Source organism: Sus scrofa, chromosome 14 (assembly GCF_000003025.6).
Source record: "Sus scrofa isolate TJ Tabasco breed Duroc chromosome 14, Sscrofa11.1, whole genome shotgun sequence".
Classification (NCBI taxonomy): Eukaryota; Metazoa; Chordata; class Mammalia; order Artiodactyla; family Suidae; genus Sus; species Sus scrofa.
The window spans coordinates 32,620,400-32,642,654 of NC_010456.5; the positions used below are offsets into that span (position 1 = coordinate 32,620,400).

Below are 22,255 nucleotides of genomic sequence, written 5' to 3' on the forward strand. Positions count from 1 at the left end.
CTAATATTTTATATTTACTATTAATTCTGTAATAGTGAGTAGTAACTATTTTATGATTAATTAGACCTAATGACTATTGTTACATTATTATATTTAATGTTATCAATCCTTTTGTTATTAACCTTGTACTGGTTAATCTTTGTTATTGTTATTAATACCAGTTGTTAATATCACTATTAATGGCCCTAATAAATATTTATTAATGGTTATTAACTACTGTTTCGTTACTGTTACTAATTCTGAGCGTCTCCGGCCCCCGGAACTTGGCAAGCAGTGGGTGCGCTCCGGTTCAGCGGTTTTTCACCCTCGGAAGGAAGGGCGGTCTGCTGCGCCAAGACCGCCTGGCTTGTTTTCGGGGAATTCGAATAAACCTCTTTCCCCCTTTGGGCCCCAGTGACCTGTGAAGTGGGAGGAGCCAAGGGCGGCCAGCCTACCGCGGAGACGAAATCGCTGCTCAGAGCCCTGATGCTCTCAAATCTAGGGCAAGGCGGTGGAGGGGTATTCGCTGTAAACCCTTTGCCTTTCTAAGGAAAAACAAAAGCAGAGCGAGAAGTCTCCGATCGCGGAGAGCACTGAAACAAGAAACTGGACTGCGGAGGGGACGCGTGGCAAGAAGAAATTAAGCGAGAAAGGAAAGCACTTCGGGCCTCAGAGAAATCTGGAGCGAGAAAGGCTTGCACTGTGATTAAAAAGGGGAAGAACCACAAGTCTCCATTTAAGTCAGCAGAGCTGCTGTCTGGGCAGTGAGAGGGAAAGTGCTTGTGGCTGGCAGATTTCAGCAACCATTTGACAACTGCTGTGTACCTGGCTGCTCTGTTGGTGCCACCTGGCAGCTGTGGGACTGCAGGCAAGTAATTACTCTCTGTGGGCCTCAGTCTCCCCACGAGTAAGAAAGAGAGAATAACTTAGGGTGATCGGGTTAGGCTTCCCTGATAACCTACACCCCTGTCCAGCACCCTCAGCTGATGTATGAACATCCTTGGGGGTTCCCAGCTGCAGACTCTGCAGCTTGAACCCAAAGCTCAACAGGTCCTTCTCTGCAAAACCCTCCATGGCTCTCTATTGCTCCCAAGATAATTCCTACACTTGCCACCAGGACCTTCAAGTCTTCATATGATGGGCCTGCCTTCATCTCTTCCCATCTATTAGCCTAGGTATCACCACCGCTTTCTTGACTTGCCTTGAATGCAGCAAGTTTATTCCCACCTCAGGACCGTTGCACTTGCTATTCCTTATTATACCTGGATCCTTCTTGCTGTGGGGTAGATGGGAGGGGTGATCTCATCTCAAATATTAGATCCTCAGAGAGGCCCTCTGAGCCTCCAGTCTAAGCTTGAGAAGCACTCTCCGTCTTGTAACTGTTTTGTCATCTTCATAATACAGTATCCCATTAATTAATTAATGTTCAGTGTCCCCTCACCAGAATGTCAGCTGAGGACAAGGGATGCCCCCAAGTGTGGGGATATTTGTCTTGTCTTGTTCACTGCTGTGTCCCCAGCACCTAGAACAATGCCTGACACACAGTAGGTATTGAATACATATTTGTGGAAAGCACGTGATTGTGGCCAGTTTCTTCAAGGTTATTGAACTCCAAGGAACCTACAGCAGACGGGCCCCCTTCCGCTATCTGGGTGAAATCTGGAAATCCCCACCTTCTGGGGGAATCCCTTCCTGTAGCTCCAATGGCAGGACTCAGGCCTGATTGTTTAACAAACACTCAAGCAGCAGTGTTTTCCCTTGGGCAGAGCCCTTTGCTAACCGCTCTTTAATGCATTAACTCATTTAATCCTCACAACCCTGTGAAAAGGTGTTATTTCCATTTCACAGATGCGGAAATGGAGGTATGGAGAAGTCAAGTCATTTGCCCAAGGCCAGAAAGAGGGGGAGGCAGTGGAATGGAAGAGTATGCTGTCTGGAAAGGGGTGATGTGGCCCCCCGCAAGCTGGGGGTGTGAGCAACTTGTTTCCTGTTGTGGGAGGGAGAGAAGAGCAGACATTCCTCTCTCTCCTCCCTCTCATGAGCTGGGGGAAGGGCTGGCTGTGTGTATGCTCCACCTCAGGCTAATTGGGGACCCCACTGTGAACCTCACCCCACATAAGGCTCATAGATAAAATGAAAGTAGCCCGGAGGAGACCAGAGGAGGAGGCCCAGAGGGCATGGGAGCAAGCGGTCTAGGAGGGCTTCCTGGTGAATGATGCGCTCCTGGAGTTAGGGGACAGATGAGGGCATAGAGGCCAGTCTATAGAGGCAAGGGCTGAGACAAGAGAAAAGCTGAGGGTGGGGACAGAACCCAACTGGGGGCGCTATGGGGGTCGGCTCAGTAGAGTCAATAGTCTGGGCCGGGCGGGGTTGGGATCCTTCCCCGGGTGATGATGAAAGCTGCGGTCGCTATTGCACTGACCGGCCCGGCGCTTGCAGATAAGGCCCTGCAGGAGGGAGTCGGCAGGGTCGCGCCCCCCGTAAGTCTGGCGCTTCGGCCCGGCCCCGCCCTTAGACTCCGCCTTTCCTTCATCTGGCCCCGCCCCCGCAGAGCGGAGGCACCCGGTGGTCGCTGGAGCTAGGTGGGTGGGCCCAAGGTTGTCCCGCCTCTCCTGCCTTTCGTTCCCTTCTTTAGGCTGCGCGATGCAAAATCGGGTGGGCGAGCTATGGGCGTGACAAAGGCCACGCCCTCTCTCCGGATTCGCGTTTGAGACCCCAGGACCTGGTCAACCGCGGAGCAGGGATGATGGGCGGGGTAAGAGCAGGCCCCGCCCCCCGGGGGCCTGCTCCCCTCTAGCGGTCCGGCTCGCGGGCAGACTGGGGCGGGGCCTCGTGTGGCCCGGCCCTGCCATGGCCCCGCCCCTGCCGTGGCCGCCCTCCCCCGCCGGGCTCTGCTCTCACAGCCGGTTCCTCTTTACATAACGGCGCGGGGCGGCATGGGCTCGGGCCACTGCCTCCGCCCGGCCGCCCGCCCGGACTGTCGCGGCTCGCCGTGGCGACGGCGGCGGCAGCAAAGTTTCCCCGGTGGCGGCCGGGAGGCGCATCCTCCCGCAACTGTCAAGCGCTGGCGGCGGAAATGATGAGGCGCTGGCCATTTTCCGAGCCTGGGTTTCCTGCCTGAGCCCCGCTCGAGCGAGCCGCGAGCCAGGAGCCGGCGCGCGGGAGAGAAGGCGCCCGGGGCTGGGGCCCGCCTGCCCCCTCGGGATTTCGGGGGCCCAGGGGCGCGCGACGCCATGGGCCGGCCGGGCCCGGACCCCCTCTCTCTCAGGTAAGCCTGTCTTTCCCAGCGCTGCCTTCCTCTGGGTCTGGGAGAGCTTTAATGGGGGGAAGAGGAGGGCCCGGGTCCCGTTCTACACAGTGTCTGCGCACTCCCACAGCAACCTAAATATTGTCCTGCAGCTAACTCAGATGAGAGTGTTCTGAGGTGACCGATTCCCAGCTCCTGCGACACCCTCCCAGCCGACACCCCACCCACACACGTGCTGGGGATGTATGGGGGTATAAGTGAAGGTCGTGCGGGAGGCGCTGCCAGAGGATATGGCTAACAGTCCCAGTCCACCTCTTAAGGTAGCTCAGCCAGTCAACTGTGCCTGGTGAGGAGGGGTCAGGGGTCACCTGCTTGGTACCTTGAAAGCGAAAGTAGTAAACCTGAACTCTTGAGAAGGGAAGAGTCATTCGGGAGTTAGACTCAGGCCCCTCCCCACTCTCCCTGGCCAGGCCCATGTGGCTAAGAGGGTAGCCCTCCCCTCCCATTCCAGGACTTGCTCTCCCCATTCCCTGCATCCGGGAGGTAGAATGGCCCATGTAACCCTATGCTGCTGCATTTGAGGGTTCAAAAGGGTTAGGGCTCTCAGAGCTCAGGTCTCTGGGTTGGTACCCTCCCACCCTGGACCTGGGGCTCCAGGGGAATCCTCCCACCAAAAACAATGGGACACAGGTCATTGGCCTTATAGGTCAGCAGGGCTGGGAGGGTATTTCAGAGGCCCCTAATAATGCCTGGTGCAGAAATCCTCCCCCTTCCCTCATTCTGTTCCTGGGACTTTTGGGGCAAAAGGGACTGCATTTGAGGAACTGGGGAGGGGGCCCTGCCTGCCAGTCCACTTTTTTTCTTTAGTTTCCTCATTCTCCTGTTTCTCTTCCCTATTCCTGGGCCACAATGATGTAGGTGAGGAGGTCATTGCCTGCAGCTGGGGGCCTCCAGGGAGGGGAATGGCCAGGCCAAACTGAGTGGGAGGAAGTGAAATTGGGCTGCAGGCAGGGGTTTTGGAACAGAGGGCCTGGCAAAGCCATTTCTGAAGGGCCTGGGTCCAGCTTTGGGAGCTGGAGGGGCAGAGATCTGACTGCCACCCCCTCACCTGGGAGATGAGCATCCCCTGACACCTACCAGCTGCCAGGCTCAGCTGGGACAGTCAGCCCATCCTGGGTCCCCATTTACAGTCCATCTCCCGGGCCCCTGCCAGGGCGGTGAACGCATGGGTCTTTAGGGCTGTGGGTGCGAGTTGTGTCTGGATTTCCCATCACCGACCTGGCTGCCAGAATGGAAACAGCTCTGGAGGCTCACTTGGGCCAGTGGGGGCCGGAGACCCAGCCCTAGTTGGGGGAGAGCAGGCTGAGGCCGCCTGGTCAGGCTGGGGTCAGCAGATGAGAGGCCAGGGCCCACTGGGGAAGTTGGAAGGGTTTTTAATGTAGTTTTTTTCGGAGCCTTTTCCCACCACCCCCCCTCTGGGAGGGAAAATCCTTCTGAGCCAAAGGGTGAAATTCCTAGAACTTGTGTGGGTCCCTGTGGGCCACAGAGGCAGCCGGCTGGGAAGGGGTTGGACTAAAGTATCGGTTGCTGGCGTCTGAGGACCTTCAGGGGCTGAGCAGCGGCAGAGGTGGGTCCTGGAAGATTAGGTTCAGTTTCCCCACCGCCTTTTTCTAGCTGAGGGCACAGGCAAGTGACACGGTGAACCTCAGTTTCCCCCTATGTGAAATGGGGTAATAAGTTTGTGGCAGGAATGTAATGTGCCTGGCATTGAAAGGGATCAAGTACAGGTGGCAGTGCTGGTGGTGGATTTCATCCCTACCATCGTTAGTGCTATTGTTACCGGCTGAGGAGCCTTGGTTCCTCAGCATCCCTTGATAATTCATCAGCCTCCCTTGAGTGCCTCCCGCAGGTGCAGCTCTGGGTTTTCCTGAGTCTTGGAGAGAATTCTGGAGGCTATAGCTATGAGGCCTTGCTTAACCATCACAGCCTTGCTTTCTTCATCTGTCAAATGGGTGTGGTAATAGGACCTACTTCTTAGGGTCATTGGGACCATACATTAGTAACTCCACAAACTGTTTAGAATGACTTGGTCAGAAGAAGGAATGGTCATAAGGGTGAGATTGTTATTATCTTTGTTGTGGATATTAGCTCTGCTTGTTTTTCTTAGGGATTCCCCTCCCCCCAACCCCCATTCTTCTGAACCCTGGGCTCATCTTTCTCCAACAAACAGACCTTTCTGGTACAAATCTAGATCCTGTAGAACAGCTCCTAATGTGGTGGCAGCCTAAGCCCAAGTGCTGGGTAGCCCTGCAGCTGTTCAGCCTACAGGAGTTCCTGCATGTCCTGTCTGGTTGTGCCACCCCAGGTGGAGCCTCCCTGAGGGCAGAGGGGCTAGAGGCACTTGGAAGGACCTTCCAGCTACCAGTCCCAGTGTGACCCACTCTGTGTTGGGGAGACAGGGCACATAGAGCACTCAGTGATGGCTGCGGCACTCAATTAGGAATAGTGTCGTTGTTGTTATTATTATTAAAATGAGAAGCCTTTCCTGTTCAGTTCACACTTAGCATAGGCTTTGGAGCCAAATCTGAGCTTTGCTGGCTTCTAGATGTGAGGCCCTGGGCAAGTTACCTAACCTCTCTGTGTCATACCTGCCCAATAGGGGCCAAGAATCCCAGCTTCTCCAGCATATATGAGCCTGTATGTGAGTTCATATGTGAAGTGTATGAGCCTGGCTCAGAGTAGGGGCTTGAACTGTTGGGTATAATTGCTATGGCTGAGTGACCTTGGGCTTGTCCCTTACCCTCTCTGAGCTCCTGGTCTCCTCATTTATGAATGAGAGTACTAATAAGGTTGTTTGGAGAAGAGGCATGCACAATGCCTGGCATGCAGTCAGCGCTCAATAAGAGCAATTGCCATTGATTCCCAAGAGGAGGCTGGCACTTAATTGCCAGGTTTCCTGGGAAAACAGTCCCTGGGGGCCCCCCGGGTGTTCAGCATCTTTGGCTGGGCGGAGCAGGAAGCTGCTTCCATCTGGCAGACGAGAGAAGCCTGCCTTGGAGAGTCCAGAGGTGTAATACAAGTTGCTTGTTCCCAGCCAGACCCTGTTCCCAGCTACCCGCCCTCCCTGAGGAAACTGAGGCGGGCAGGCTGCCCAGGGGAAGTGACTCAGCTGGGGTCACTCGCTGAGTCAGGCCTAATTGGACCCAGGAGCCCTGTGCCCCAGCTCCCTGGCTTCCTGGGGCCTGAGGTCCCCTGGGGACCAGGCAGGTCCAAAGCACAGCTGAACACCCATTTACTGGGCCTCAAAGCGGGGGTGACCAGCATTCTTCAATGGGGGTTCCAGGGTCCCAGTACCCATCACTGGGCTTCTCAGCCAGGCATCTTTCCTCCAGGCAGGGGCAAGGGGCGCTTCCCCAGGAGAGCGAGTCCTTCTGGCTGTTCCTCACCCTGCCCCGCCCCGCCCGGAAACCCAGCAGCTGAGCAGATGGCTGGAAGATTTTTCCTCCCACGCCACCCTGTCAGGGGTCGGCGAGGGGGGCCGGGCTGCAGGCTTCCTCGTGAACCAGGCCCAGAGCCCCTGGGGGCCTGCCCGGATGTGGGCCCCCACCCCGGCTGGACGGGGTGAGCCCGCCACTGCCCTGAGTGTCCCCAGGGAGGCCTGGGAGGGAGGAAGTCCGTGCCCTGCTCACCGGGAGCTGACTCACAAGGCGCCCGATGCAGGAGGGGGACCCTGGCCTTGAGGGCTTGGGGGATTGGAATTATGATTAGGGGAGGTGAATACAGAAGAGGGATTTTGGCACAGAATCTGTCCTTTGAGAGCCGGCACTCTGGTGTCATCTCATAGGAGGAGAAGCCCAGAGAGGGTGAGAATGTAAGGAGAGGCACACAGGAGGGACAGAGGTCGCCTGTCCTGAAATCCTGAGAAGCCACCGTCTGTGGATGGGGTGGGGCGGGATGTGCAGAGCTGGCTGAGAGGCTTTCCCTCTCATCCCCTCAGCCCAGGGGCAGTTAAAGGAAGGTGTCACAGGGATGGAGGTGGCTTAGAGAGTTCTGCCTATTCTTGGAGTGGCGGTGGGAGGTTGAGGGGAGGCTGGACTTCCCCACCTCCTGAAGCCTAGCTGTTGGCCAGGGTGTCAGCCCCAGGGGGTGGGAGCAGAGGAAGCCAGAGGACATTTCCTGTTCTGACCAACTGCGCTGGTGTGATAAATGTCCTGGGCACTAGGTGACCCTAGAGAGAGTGCATCAAGGCCCCCTGGCTGCCAGTGGTCTAGGACAGAACCCACTTCTCAGCCTCCCAGGGCCCAAGTGCCTTCCCTCTGTACTTCCCATAGGCTTCTCCGGTCTGGCCAGTCTGAATGGTGTGGAAGGGCAGCAGGCCTCCCACCAGCCGGTGTGTGTTGGGGTCTGGGCTCCTGGAGAGGTTGGTGCTGCAGGTAGGAAAGGCAGAAATGCCTGTAGCAGCCTAGAGTGAACCCGGAGGCCTCCCTGGAGAAGGCATCTCCCTCTGAAGGTATGACTTCCTGCCCAAACCTCCTTAAGCAGTGGACCTGGGGGAGAATGGAGGCTCTGGATTGGCTCATTTTAACTTCATTTACTGCAGTTTAAAATATTCTCTCCAAGGAGTTCCTGTTGTGGCCCACAGGTTAAAAATATGACTAGAATCCATGAGGATGCGGGATCCATCCCTGGCCTCTACTCAGTGGGTTAAGGATCCAGCATTGCCGTGAGCTGTGGTGTAGGTTGTAGATGTGGCTCGGATCTGGTGTGGCTGTGGCTACAGATGCAATTTGACCCCTAGTCTGGGAACTCCATATGCCGTGGGTGCGGCCCTAGGAAGCAAAAACAAAAACAAAAACACTTGGGATCCTGAAAGGCAAACCCACCCTCACCCTGACATGGGCCCAGAGGTAGCAGCCTCCATTTCCGTGTGTTTCCTGTGGGGTCTTGGGCGTGGGATGACAGGCTGCAATCTGATCTTCCTGCTTCATGTCACATCATCCTTGTCCCTCTCATTGCTGGGGGATTTTGGGAAACTCTGGACCCCCAGCTCCCTTACCCAGCAGAACTCCCTGCCCCAAAGTGCAGGCTGAGGAGGTAGAAGGGACTGGCTCTCAGATGCTCCAGTAGGGGGGTTGAGGTGGGGGTGGGTGGGGGGAGGATAGAAATGCCCCAAAGACCCCTCTACTCATAGCCACTAGCTGAAGCCTGGGAGCACCTGGGAACCCCCAGGTGATTAGTAACTGTTTTGTGCCAAAAGTTTTTAGGCCCTGTTCCCAGGATTGGCGTGATCTGATCAATTGTTCTTCCCCTGTGTCTGGCACAGAGTAAACACTCAATAAATGCTCCCACCTGGGCCGAGGCCCAAGGAAGGGACCATCTTCCTGCAGTCTGGCTGCCTGCTCCAGCCAGGAAACCTCCCAGGCGCAGCCCCCTCCCCAGCACAGGCCCCAGCTGAGCGCTCTGGCCAGTGACTTCCTGCCTGGAGCTCCTGGCTGGAGCTGCCGGAGCTGCGCTTCTCCCCTGAGAAGGCCTGGTGTCCAGGCTCCCGTGACACCCCTTGCCTGGCCCAGCCCATGAAGCTGCCCCCCTCCCTGTGGCTTTTTGCAGCAGGCAGGCATTCTCTGACATTCTCTGGAGCTAGTGCTCTTCTTTTCTGACAATAATAGTGATAAAATAGGATCAGCCATTTGTTTCTTCAACCCCACACCAAACACCCCATAGAGAGCAGTTCTTAGAAAGCTCCTAGCGAGTGCCAAGAGAAGAATGTTAGCCCATTTTACAGCTGGGGACACTGAGGCGCAGAGACGGAAGCTTTCTCTTGTGCAACACGCAGCAAGGAAGTGGCAGAATTAGGGTGTGAACCCAGATTTGGTTGGTGGCTCCCCCGTGGAGAGGTCATCAGTGGTGGTGGCTCTCTCAGAGCCCCTCAGCCATTTCTGTCTGTCCATACAGGTCAGGCGCATGACTCCAAGTGTATGACTATCAAATAGCAGCCAGCTTCGGAGTTCCCGTCAAGGCTCAGTGGTTAACGAATCTGACTAGGAACCATGAGGTTTTGGGTTCGATCGCTGGCCTTGCTCAGTGGGCTAAGGATCCACCGTTGCTGTGAGCTGTGGTATAGGTCGCAGACGCGGCTCGGATCCTGCGTTGCTGTGCCTCTGGCATAGGCCGGTGGCTACAGCTCTGATTAGATCCCAGGCCTGGGAACCTTCATATGCCGCGGCAGCAGCCCAAGAATTGGCAGAAAGACAATAAAAAAAAAAAAAAAAAGAAAAAAGAAAACAGCCGGCCTCAACCCCAGGAGGCACAGGTTCATGAATTCATACAAGTAATATTTCTGGTGCACTTGCTCTGACCAGACCCTGCGGAGTGAGCAGGAGTGCAATGGCTTCTTGGCCCTGGGGGCAGACACTACAGGCTGATGGAAGTGGACAATGAGCAGTATCGCTCATGTTTAGTTGGCACGTCTAGCAGACAAAGCCAGGTTCTAATCCAAGCTCTGCCCCTGGCAGGCCTTGTGATCTTGGGCAAGCCATTCCTTCTATACCTGGGCTTTCTCATCTATAAAATGGGTATATTGCTAGGATTCCACCTCCTTCCCCCTGCCCCATTGGGGAATAAACAAGTGAATGACTACAAAGTGTTCAGCACAGGTCAGGGCACTTAAAATGTGTGAAATAGTGTCATTTATTGTTTTTGTTTTGTTTTGTTTTGCTATTTCTTGGGCCGCTCCTGGGGTTGAGGATGGCTGTTTTTTTTTTGTTGTTTTTTTTTTTTTTTTTAATTGTCTTTCTGCCATTTCTTGGGCTGCTGCCGCGACATATAGAGGTTCCCAGGCTAGGGGTCGAATCGGAGCTGTAGCCGCCAGCCTGAGCCAGAGCCACAGCAACGTGGGATCCGAGCCGCGTCTGCAACCTACACCACAGCTCACGGCAACGCCGGATCGTTAACCCACTGAGCAGGGGCAGGGGCCGAACCTGCAACCTCATGGTCCCTAGTTGGATTCGTTAACCACTGCACCACGACAGGAACTCCCCTATTTTTTTTTTTAATTTTAATTTTTAATTTTTGTTTTTCTGGCCACACCAGCACATGGAAGTTCCCAGGCCAGGGACTGAATCCAAGCCACAGCTGCAACTTATGCCATAGCTGCAGCAATGCCAGATCCTTCAATTGAACCCATGCCTCTACAGTGACCTGAGCTGCTGCAGTCAGGTTCTTAACCCACTACACCACAATGGGGACTCCCATTTAAAAAAATTTTCACCCTGTGGCTCTTTTCCAACCACCTGGTGGGTTTGCGATCTGGATGGAGGAGCTGAGGCCTCCTGACTCCAGCAGGAGCTAAATGAAGCTTTTATATCCCCTCCTCTGGATAAATATTCTCTGGCAGTGAGTCTTCCTTGTGCGCATTTGGGTACTGATCCAGTGTTTTAGGGGTGCCTTCTGTGTAGGGTTTCCATTAATTGCTAGCTGTGAGACCTCTGTGCTTCAGCGTTTCCATCGTAAAACAGGAGCAATTACTGGCCCTACCTCCTAGTGCTACTATGAATTTGGGAGAGTTAATGTTTTGCAAAAACAGTTAACGTTGGATGTGTACTAAGTGCTCAGTACACACTACTTGTCCGTGAGGAATTGGAGTAGGGGGCCAGTGAGGAGGGCTGCTAGCCATTGCCTGGGTGGTGAGGGAGCTTGGTGTGGGCACAGCTATTCTGAGACGGTTCCTACCAGGGTTTGGTGCTGCAGCTGGGCTTCAGGACTTTGACCTATAGGGGTGAACGGGTCAGGTGTTCCAGGCAAAAGGAAGGGCCTGGGTGACCAGAAGGGGGGTTGCCCCAGGGAGAGGAGGTGGCTATTTGTAGGTACTGCCACGCATCTGCCAGAGGAGCCAGAATTTGCAAATCCAGCCAACCTCTTGCATTCCTACGTTCATTCATTCAGTGGGCATTTATTGGGCTCCGGCTACATGCTAGGAACTGGGGCTGGGGCCGGGAGTGACTCCTGGTATCATGGAGCTCACAGTCTGGTGGGAAGAGAGTCACTAATAAAATAATCATAGCTGATGACAGCACATTCAGGATTCAGTTGCTGGTGAGCTCAGAGCACAGAGACACCTAATGCAGTTGCCTAGGGGCAGATTACATGGGGTCTTGTGGATGGGACAGGAGCTTGTGTCTGGAATCTGAGGGCTCTCTGGGTTCTCCCAACCTCTGAGGACAGTGCTGGCCTCACCTGTATCAAAGTGTAGAGTGGCTGCAGGGTTGACGCAGGACAGACTACTCATACGTGCAGGTAAAACCCTCACTTTCAGCACCGGGGGTGGTTTTCTTGGCAGAGTGTGGTGGCCATGGGCACACGTGGCCCTTCTGCCTGATAGCCTCCAGTGGCTGCCTACTGTGTGTAGGTGCCCACAACTCTGTGATGTACAAAAATGTCAAGTGTGTGCACAGTACCCTCCCAGCTGGTGCAGCGGCACCTACTTTGTGCTGTATGGGCTGTGTTGCTGTGATTGGTACAGGGTCGCCACCATGGCTAGAGGTGTACAGTGGGGTGTGGCAGAAAGAACCCCAGTTTCTGGGTTCACATCTCCACCTTGAGTCCCCTTTCAAGGACTCCTTACAGGAATTCCCATTGTGGCTCAGCAGGTTAAGAACCCAACTAGTATCCATCCCTGGCCTCGCTTAGTGGGTTAAGGATCAGGTGTTGCCATGAGCTGTGTTGTGGGTCACAGACTCGGCTGGGATCCTGCATTGCTATGGCTGTGGTGTAGGCCGGCAGCTGCATCTCCAATTAGACCCCTAGCCTGGGAACCTCCATATACCACTGGTGCTGCCCTAAACAAACAAAGAAGCAAAAAACCTCCTTACAGCCATCTTAGGAGGCGGACACCATGCTGTTCTCCATTTGACATATGAGGAAACCAGGCTTCAGAAAGGTCCAGCCAGGTATCAGAGGCCACACAGCCAATGAGCACACATGTGCTCTGTGGTGTGTTTGTGTGTATGTGAGCAATATAATCCCAGAAGAACAGGAATTTCTCCTGGATACTTTTTTTTTAGTGTCATTTTGGGGCTGCATCTGCGGCCTGTGGAAGTTCCCCAGGCTAGGGGTTGAATCAGAGCTGCAGCTACTGGCCTATACCACAGCCACAGCCATGCCAGATCCAAGCTGCATCTGCGACCTACATCACAGCTCACGGCAACACCAGATCCTTAACCCACTGAGTAAGGCCAGGGTTCGAACCCAAGTCCTCATAGATCCTAGTCAGGTTTGTTACCGCTGAGCCACAATGGGAACTCTGAGCAGGAATTTCTGTCTGGGTAAGTGCTGTATCCCCAGGGCCTAGCACAATATCCAGCACACCGTAGGCCCTCAGTAATATTTGGGTGAATAAGCAGCCATGATGGGACCTGGGCCCAGCCAGGCTTAGTTGGAAGGAAGGATGGTACTGATGGTAGCTAGAGAGGGCCAGGGTTCAGCACCGTGGACAGCAGAGGGTAGGGGTCTTCTCTGTTTTGTGTGGAAGTTCCAGCTGAGATGGGGCAGGCAAGGGTCTGCCTGTCCTGGTGTTCCCCCCATCAGAGCAAGAAATATCTTTGTACCACATGTGAGTCTTGTTGATTTATTCTTTTTTATTTGTTATTTCATATTTATTTTTATTGACATTAATAATATACTCTCATAACATTTATTACAAGCCTTACTAGGTTTTTCCTACGTTCTAAGGCCTTTACACCTATTAACTCAGTGAATCCTCATAACATTCTTATGAAGTAGGTGCAGTCACATTCTCCATTTTACAGATGGGGAAAATAAGGCAGAAAGAAATCACTCACCCAGGATCACCTAACTAGTAAGTGGTCATGCTGGGGTTTGAACCCAGGCTCCAGGCACCATGTTCTTAATCATATTTTCTAAAGACAAGTAATAAGCCTTACTTCTCCCCTTGCACCCCAAATTCTGCTCCCTCCCCCACAGGTCACTATTGTTTCTGGATAGGTTTTCTCCAGCCACACTTTTCCTGCTCACCACTTAAATACATTTATGTACAAATGAGAATTCGTGGAGTTACCGTCATGGTGCAGCGGAAACGAATCCAACTAGGAACCATGAGGTTGTGGGTTTGATTCCTGGCCTCGCTCAGTGGGTTAAGGACCTAGTGTTGCTGTGGCTGTGGTGTAGGCCAGCAGCTACAGCTCCAATTCGACCCCTAGCCTGGGAACCTCCATATGCTGAGGGTGCAGCCCTAAAAAGACAAAAGACAAAAAAGAATTGGTAGTTTGGTTTTGTGTGTTCATGTAAACGGGCTTGCACAGACAGTTTGCTTTTTTCTTTAATGCTGTGCCTTAGAGATTCCCCAAGGTTGTAGCATAGACCATCCTCCTCCTCTTCCACGGCTGCTGCATACTGCGGCCTGCAGATGTATCACAGTTTATTTCACCAGTCTCTGGTGGCCAATAGGTTTTATTTACTATTTCCGCATTATAAATTTTGGGGCAGAAAACACCTAGCAGGGGATTATCTTGTACATGCTTCTCTGCATATGTATTCTTGAATACTTACAAGTGGAATTACTAGGTCTGAAAATAATCCTGCCAAAATTGCCCTCCAAAGAGGTCATACCCCTAATGTACTGGAAGCACTGTAAGAGAGTGCCCATTTGGCTTCATCTTCACCAGCACTGGGTATTAAGGGAAATTTTTCGCTCTTTGACCTTGTGCCTGGTGAGTAGAGCGTCTGACGATGGTTTAAAGTGGTCATCTTCTCACCTGTCCGCTCTCTCCTCTGTGGCTCACTCCCCACCCACCATGTCTTTCAGCCTGGCTGCCCCACCTCCGTCTCCGCCATGAACGGGCCCACCCTACAGCCCTCCTCGGCCTCCTCTGCGTCCTCGGCCTCCTCGGCGTCGTCCCCGTCCCCGCGTGGCTGGAGCGAGTTCTGCGAGCTGCACGCGGTGGCCGCGGCGCGGGAGCTGGCCCGACAGTACTGGCTCTTCGCCCGAGAGCACCCGCACCACGCGCCGCTGCGCGCCGAGCTCGTGTCGCTGCAGTTCACCGACCTCTTCCAGCGCTACTTCTGCCGCGAAGTGCGCGAGGGCTGTGCGCCCGGGCCGCTGGGACCCCGGGCCGCTGCCCCCGCCCGCGACTACCGTGAAACGGGCCGCGGGCCCCCGACCAAGGCCGAGGCTCCCCCGGCTGAGCCGGGCCCGGGCCCCGCCACCCCCGCCCCCGCCCTGCCCAAGGCCCGCAGCTCGGAGGAGCTGGCCCCGCCGCGGCCGTCCGCCGCCTGCTCCTTCCAGCACCTGCGCCACAGCCTCCGCCACATCTTCCGCCACCGCTCTGCCGGTGAGCTGCCCGCGGCCCCGGCAGCCGCGGCCGCGGGGGAGGCAGGTGAGGCCCCGGCCAGGCCCGGCCTAGCCCGAAAGCTCCTGCCCTGGAGCCTGGCCCGGGAGCCGCCGCCCGAGGCCCTCAAGGAGGCGACGCTGCGGTATAGCCTGGCAGACGAGGCCTCCATGGACAGCGGGGTGCGCTGGCAGCGCGGGCGGCTGGCTCTGCGGCGCGCTGGCGGCCCCGACAGCTCGGACCGGGTGCTGGAGCTCTTTGACCCGCCCAAGGTAAGAGCGCTGCTCCCGTGGCTCCAGGTTGTGACAGTTTTACAGCAGGTGGCTGCTAAGTACCCAGAGGAAAGCATGCCTTTTGAAAAATGAACTTTTTCCTCTGCGAATCACTTCCACTCGCAGATAGTCCAGAGTTCCCATGCTGCTCCCCACCCAGCGTTGACTCCTGTTAACCTGTTACATTAGTGTGCACACTCATGTTATAATTTGGGAACAAAGTTGGTACATTATTATTAACTAAATCTCTGGTTTCTTTGGATTCTGCTAGTTTTCCCTTAATGTCCCTTTTCTGGTTCAGGATACTGTATTAGATTTCATTGTTACGTCTCCTTAGGCACCTCTTGGCTCTGACAGTTTCTCAGACGTTTCTTGTTTCCTTTGACCTTGACAGTTTTGAGGAGTACTGGTCAGGGGTTTTGTAGAATGTTTGGGGACACCATAGATGGTCATCATGTGGGCTAGAGGCAGCCTGGTCCAAGGTCCTTGAAAATCCTGACTCAGATTGACCGTGTCAAATAGGAAGATTTCTCCTAGGCCATTCAAAACCGTCATGGATTCCTTGGGGCTGCCCATGCTTTGTGGATGTCTTATTTTCTTTCAAGTTGAAACATTTTTGTCTGTCCCCTTTGCAACTAACTGAATTCCAGCTGTGCAGTTGAGGAGGCTCAAGGGTCACCGTGTTCTGCACACCTGACATACTCCATCTTTGACCAGATGTGTCAAGTTGATGGAACGGTGTGGTTTTCCTTTAATTCCTTTCTCTTTGTGGTCCTGTTATGTCCTAAGGCCTTGGTCTAGAGAGCGAGGAAAACAGTCCCCAGCCCTGAGGGATCACCGTCTGGGTTGAGGAGACCAATTATTCATTCGTTCTAAAGGTACCTATTGGAGGAGTTCCCATCATGGCTCAGTGGTTAATGAACCCAACTAGCATCCATGAGGACGCGGGTTCGATCCCTGGCCTCCCTCAGTGGGTTAAGGATCTGGTGTTGCTGTGAGCTGTGGTGTAGGTCATAGGCGTGGCTCAGATCCTGCATTGCTGTGGCTCTGGTGTAGGCTGGTGGCTACAGCTACAATTTGACCCCTAGTCTGGGAACCTCCATATGCAGTGAGTGTGGCCCTAGAAAGACAAAAAAAAAAAAAAAAAAAAGGTACCCGTTGAAGTTGGATGTGGCTCCAATCCTGTTTGGCTGTGGCATAGGCCTGCAGCTGCAGCTCTGATTTGACCCCTAGCCCAGGAACTTCTATATGCCGTGGGTATGGCCATAAAAAAAAAAAAAAAAGTTCTTGTTGAACACCTGCTCAGTACAGGCACGTGCTAGGTACTGGGGGAATTGGCATCTTGGTGGGGGCTGTTGAAGGACGAAAACAAAACATGAAGATGGGATTATAAATTGTATTTTGCGTTCTGAGGGAAAGCAATGGGGCCTCTGGGAGACATACTACCTGATGCATATGAAGTACACCTGAAACTCTGTGTATGCCTGTGGCCCAGTGCCCCAGGCACTTCCTCATACCTCCTCCGCAATAGCACCCCCCAACACCGGCCCCCCCACTCCTACCCCCGCAGATTGCCGTCTCTGTTTTGAACTTCATGTAAATGAAATCACATGTTACATTGTTTGTCTGGCTCCTTTCACCCAGCATGTTCTAGAGATTTGTCCATGTTCTCCGGTGCATCAGAGTTTGTTTCTTTTTTATCACTAAGTAAATCCAGTCTGTCATATGGATGTACAGACTGTTTGTTTTATCTGTTCACCAGTTGATGACTATTTGGGTTGTTTCCACTTCGGAACTTTTATAAACCATGCTGTAATGAAATTTGCTCTTTGGTCTTTGTATGAACATACACTTGCATTTCCCTCTGGTAGATTCCTAGAAGTTCTAGGTCATATAGTAAGTATGGGGTTAACTTTATAAGAAACTTCTAAACTTTTTCCAAAGTGGTAGCATTTTGTATCCGCATCAACAGTGTATGAGTCTTTTTCATTTCAGCCTTTCCAGTGAATGTATTCTGGTATCTCAAACGTGGCTTTAATTTGCATTTCCCTGATGACTTCTGAGGTTAAGCACCTTTTCATATTTTTTTTTTTGGCCATTGGGATTGATTCTTTCGTCAAGTGTTTGTCATGTTTATTGAGTTGTCTGTCCTTATTGATTTGTAAAAGTGTGTACAGATCCTGAATGCACTTTGTATTGTACAGATTGTTTTTTGCTCTGTGGTTGCCTTTTTACTTCTTTAATGGAATCTTTTCTTGAACAGACATTCTTCATTTTAATGAAGTCCATTTATCAATTGCTTTCCTTTATGGTTAGTACTTTTTGCATCCTATTTAAGAAATATTTGCCTACCCACGGTCATGAATATCTTTCTTTTTTATTTATTTTATTTATTTTTTGGCCACACCTGTGGCATGTGAAAGTTCCTAGGCCAGGGATTGAATCAGTGCCACAGTAGCGACCCAAGCCACTGCAGTGACAATGCCAGATCCTTAACCTGCTGCACCACAAAGGAACTCCCATGAAGATTTTTTTTTTTTTTCCTTTTTAGGAGCATGCCTGCATGTATATGGAGGTTCCCAGGCTAGGGGTCTAATTGGAGCTACTGCTGCCAGCCTACACCACAGCCACAGCAACACCAGATCTGAGCTGCGTCTGCAACCTACAGCACAGCTCATGGCAATGCCAGATCTTTAACCAACTGAGCGAGGCAAGGGATCAAACCCACAACTCTGTGGTTCCTAGTCAATTCATTTCCACTGCACCATGATGGGAACTCCCCCATAAAGATCTTTCTGGTCTTTTCTTCTAGTGTCTTTATTGTTTGGGCCAAGTCATATTGACGAGCCTTCACGAGATCTATCCTGAATTAGTTTTTGTGTATGATGTGCAGTAGGGGTCAAAGTTCTTTCAGTTCTGGCACTTCATGCTGATGTTTTCCTATTGGATCCTCTTTCTCCTATTGGCTTGCAATGCTGCATTCATCCTAAACCTAGTGTCTATCTGTGTACTTCTGGACCCTCTTCTGTTCCATTGGCTTATGTGTTTGTCCTTATGCCAACACCACATTTTTTTTTTTTTTTTTTTTAGGCCACACTCACATGGAAGTTCCCAGGGTAGGGGTTGAATCGGAGCTACAGTTACCAGCCTACACCACAGCCATAGCCATGCGGGATCTGAGCTGCATCTGTGACCTACACCACAGCTCATGGCAAAACACCAGATCGATCCTTAACCCACTGAGCACAGCCAGGGATTGAACCTGTGTCCTCATGGATCCTAGTTGGGTTTGTTACCACTGAGCCACAGTGGAAACCTCCAACACTACCCTCTTAATCACAGAAGTTTCACAGTGAACCTTGAGGAGATGACTTTTTTATTTTTTTCCTGGCGTACAGGTGACTTACAGTGTTGTGTTAGTTTCAGGTGTACAGCAAAGTGAATCAGCCATACATAAACATATATGTCCGTTCTTCTTCAGATTCTTTCCCTGTATAGGCTATAACAGAGTACTGAGTACCTTTCCCCAAGCTATATAGTAGGTTCTTGTTACCACTGATTGATTTTGTATACAGTAATGTGTATGTGCCAGTCCCAACATCCCAATCCATCTCTCCCCTCAACGTTTCCCTTTTGAAATATCTGAGTCTGTTTCTGTTTTGCGAATAAGTTCTTTTGTATCTCTCTCTCTTTTTTCTTTTTCTTTTTTTTTTTTCCCTGCACCCCTTGTAATATGGAAGTTCCTAGGCTAGGAATTGAACCTGTACCACAGTAGTGACTCACGTCACTGGGGCAGTTACAATGCCAGATCCTTAACCTGTTGCACCACAAGAGAACTCCCTGTATCATTTTAAAAAATTGGATTCTAAATATCAGTGATCTCATATGATATCTGTCTTTGTCTTATTTAATTCACTTAGTATGATAATCTCTGGGTCCATCCATGTTGCTGCAAATGGCATTATTTCGTTCTTTTTTATAGCTGAGTAATATTCCATCGTATATATGTACCACATCATCTTTATCCAGTCTTCTGTTGATGGATATTTAGGTTGGCTGTTGTAAATAATGCTGCAATGAACATTGGGGTGCATATATCCTTTCAAATTATGGTTTTCTCTGAGTATATCCCCAGGAGTGGGATTGCTGGATCATATGGTAGTTCTATATTTAGTTTTTTAAGAAACCTTCACACTGCTCTCCATAGTGATTGCACCAACGTACATTCCCATGAACAGTGTAAGAGGGTTCCCTTTTCTCCACACCCTCTCCAGCGTTTATTGTTTGTAGACTTTTTGATGATGGCCATTCTGACTGATGTGAGGTTATATCTTATTATAGTTTAGATTTGCATTTCTCTAATAATTACTGATGTTGAGCATCTTTTCATGTGTTTTTGGCCATCTGTATGGCTTCTTTGGCGGAATGTCTGTTTAGATTTTATGGCCATTTGGTGATTGGGTTGTTTGTTTTTTTGATATAAAGGTGTATGAGATGTTTGTATATTTTGGAATGAGGAGGTGGCTTTTGAACTGAGTTCTTAATATTCCTAGGCCAGGGGTTGAATCCAACCAAGCCACATCTGTGGCAACTCTGGATCCCTTAACCCATTGCCCTGGGCCAGGGATCGAACCTGTGCCTCTGCAGTTGGACTTTTTTCTTTATTTTTTATTTTTTGTCTTTTTGCCTTTTCTAGGGCCGCTCCCATGGGATATGGAGGTTCCCAGGCTAGGGGTCCAATCGGGGCTGTAGCCACCAGCCTACACCAGAGCCACGGCAATGTGGGATCCAAGCCGCGTCTGCAACCTACACCACAGCTCATGGCAACGCCGGATCCTTAACCCATCAAGCAAGGCCAGGGACTGAACCCGCAACCTCATGGTTCCTAGTCAGATTTGTTAACTACTGTGCCATGACAGGAACTCCTATTTTTTGTCTTTTTAAGGCTGCACTTGTGGCATATGGCAGTTCCCAGGCTATGGGTCGAATCAGAGCTGTAGCTGCTGGCCTATGCCACAGCAATGCTATATCCAAACTGTGTCTACGATCCATACCACAGCTCATGGCAATGTTGGATCCTTAACCCACTGAGTGAGGCCAAGGATTGAACCCACGTCCTCATGGATATTAGTCAGATTTGTTTCCTCTGAGCCATGACGGGAACTCTGGATTATTTAATTATTTATCTTTTGGCTGTCCTGTGGCACATGGAGTTCCTGGGCCAGGGATCAGATCCCAGCTGCAGTTGCAACCTAAGCCATAGTTGTGGCAACACACGATCCTTAATCCACTGTGCTCGGCCTGGGGATTGAACCTGCGTCCCAGTGCTCTCAAGACACCACCAATCCTGTTATACCACAGCAGGAACTCCTGCAGTGTGGATTCTTAACCCGCTACACCACAACAGAGACTCCAAATGTGTTTTTAAGAAAGAAGAATAGGGAGTTTTTTTGTGGTGCAGCTGGTTTAGGATTCGGTATTGTCACTGTTGTCACTGCAGTGGCCTCAGTTGCTTCTGTGGCACAGGTTCAGTCCCTGGCTTGGGAACTTGTATATGCCCTGGGTGTAGCCAAAAAAAAAAAAAAAAAAAGGAAGGAAGGGAGAGAGGGAGAAAGGGAAGAAGCAAGCAAGCAAGGAAGGAACAGAGTGTGGTGGGAGCACAGACGGGAAGATGGGGCAGGGGGAGGATGTGCAGGCAGAGGGTCCCGTGAGGAGTTCATATTTTATTCCAAATGTAATGTAAAGCTTTTGGAAAAATGCAAGTGCAGATAAAGACTCTACTCTTTGTTTTTAAAAAGTCTCAAGGCCCTAATAGCATGAAAAGCAAATAAACCCCAGACACATGGTCTTATCTGCATGATAGTGCGAGGTTCCCTATAAAACTTTGAAAACAACCGCTGCTGCTTAAAATAAACCATCCTGGAAAACCCAGTGACGGGAGTGTAATGGGCCCAAGTTCAAATGATGAATTAGCTTTTTTTTCTCAGCTCTGGGGCCTTAGGCAAGTGGCATTCCCTCTCTGGGCCTCAGTTTCCTCCTCTATACAGTGGGGCTGCTCAGAGTTTGTGCCTTGTGGGGCTGTTGTGTTAACTGGGAGGGCTCATCTACTGAGCGCCTGGCACAGTAAGTGTTACCGTTCTCCTCCTTATTCTGGTTGTTGTGGTACTACATGATTTGGGGCTGAGAACGGATTTATTTCCAGTGCTGGTTTGGGCGCTCAGTGCCCAGCTGGGCTGTACCACGGCTCCAGTCCTTTGGGTCAGAGTCCCTGGGTTCAGAAGTGGTGTCTGGTCCTGGAGAAGCAGGGCTGGGGGAGGGTAGCTGGGTCCCTGGGCTTCTGTTATAGGCTTGGTGGTGCCTCTGTGACCTGGGGTGTCCCCTACAAGGTAAGCAGCCCTGATGGGGCATCTCCTGTCACCTCTGCAGAGTGTCTGGTCTGACAGACCAGGCCCCAGCTCAGTGGGCTTCTGACCATGTCCCCTTGTTCCAGGAACATTCTGGGGCTGTTCTGAAGGTTTCCTGGAATGACTCAGAGTCCAGTCTCTGGGCCCAGGAAACCTAGACTAGAAGTCTTGAGTGTGCCTGCTGGGTGAGCAGCCTTGACCTCAGACCTTGAACTTGGAGTCGTCCATCAGAGCAGCTTTAAACAAAGGGAAAGGAAGGTTTGACTGCCAGGGCATGAGCTCTGGGTTCACACCCAAGCTCTGTCACTTAAAGGGTGCTCAGCATCTGTCTGCTCAGAATGGGAAGAAGCCTGGAGGATGAGGACTGAGAGAGGGCAGCTGCCCAGGGACAGCACTGGGGCCTCAGCCAAGCTAATGCCATCCAGAAGTCTGAGGCCAGGTGGTCCACGACTTGTGGGTCAGTTTCACCTGGAGTTGGGTCACAGCTCTGCCTCTGACCCTGGACTGCTCACCTCCTCACTCGGAGCCTCAGGCTCCTCAGCTGTAAAGTGGGGGTGACAGCAGTAGTCAGGGGCCGAGGGTCACTGTGAGGGCTGTGGTGAGAGAGCACCCCATCACAGGTGGTGTGTAAGTAGAGGCCACAGGCTGCTGTGGGGTGTGGTTGGAGGGTTCTTGGAGGAGACATCTGTGGCTGGTTCCCAAAGTCCGAAGTCTGGTTTCAGTGGCATCACTGTGGGCGGGCGGGCGGGAGGTGGGGCAACCCGTCCTTCTGCTGCACTCTGGCCCTCAGGGGAAGGCTGGGGACTGCCTCTGCTGGGGGTGGTCAGAAAGGCCCCTTGCCAGGAGGTGAATCTGGGATGAGAGAAGGTACCTATCCTGGAAGAGCTGGGTCCCACCCAGGCTGAGGAACTGGAAAGTGCCAAGGCCCTGGCGTTGGCATGAACCAGGAGACTTTGAGGAGCAACCAGGTGGCCAGGGGCTGGAGTGGAGGGAAGGAGGGATGGGGTTGGA

General features: G+C 52.1%; 1 protein-coding gene across 3 annotated transcripts in view; it reads left to right on the top strand.

Annotated features, from left to right (window-relative positions):
* Positions 2,887-22,255, top strand: part of SH2B3 (SH2B adaptor protein 3) — a 41,321-nt gene continuing 21,952 nt past the window's right edge. Inside the window, exons 1-2 of one of the 3 annotated variants that reach the window (XM_001929523.5) lie at positions 2,887-3,247; positions 14,046-14,840. In XM_001929523.5, coding sequence (XP_001929558.1) covers positions 14,073-14,840 — 768 coding nt within the window. In that variant the 5' untranslated portion in view covers positions 2,887-3,247; positions 14,046-14,072. The remainder of the gene's footprint in view (positions 3,248-14,045; positions 14,841-22,255) is intronic. The other 2 variants (XM_005670660.3, XM_021072940.1) reach the window with 2 other exon arrangements.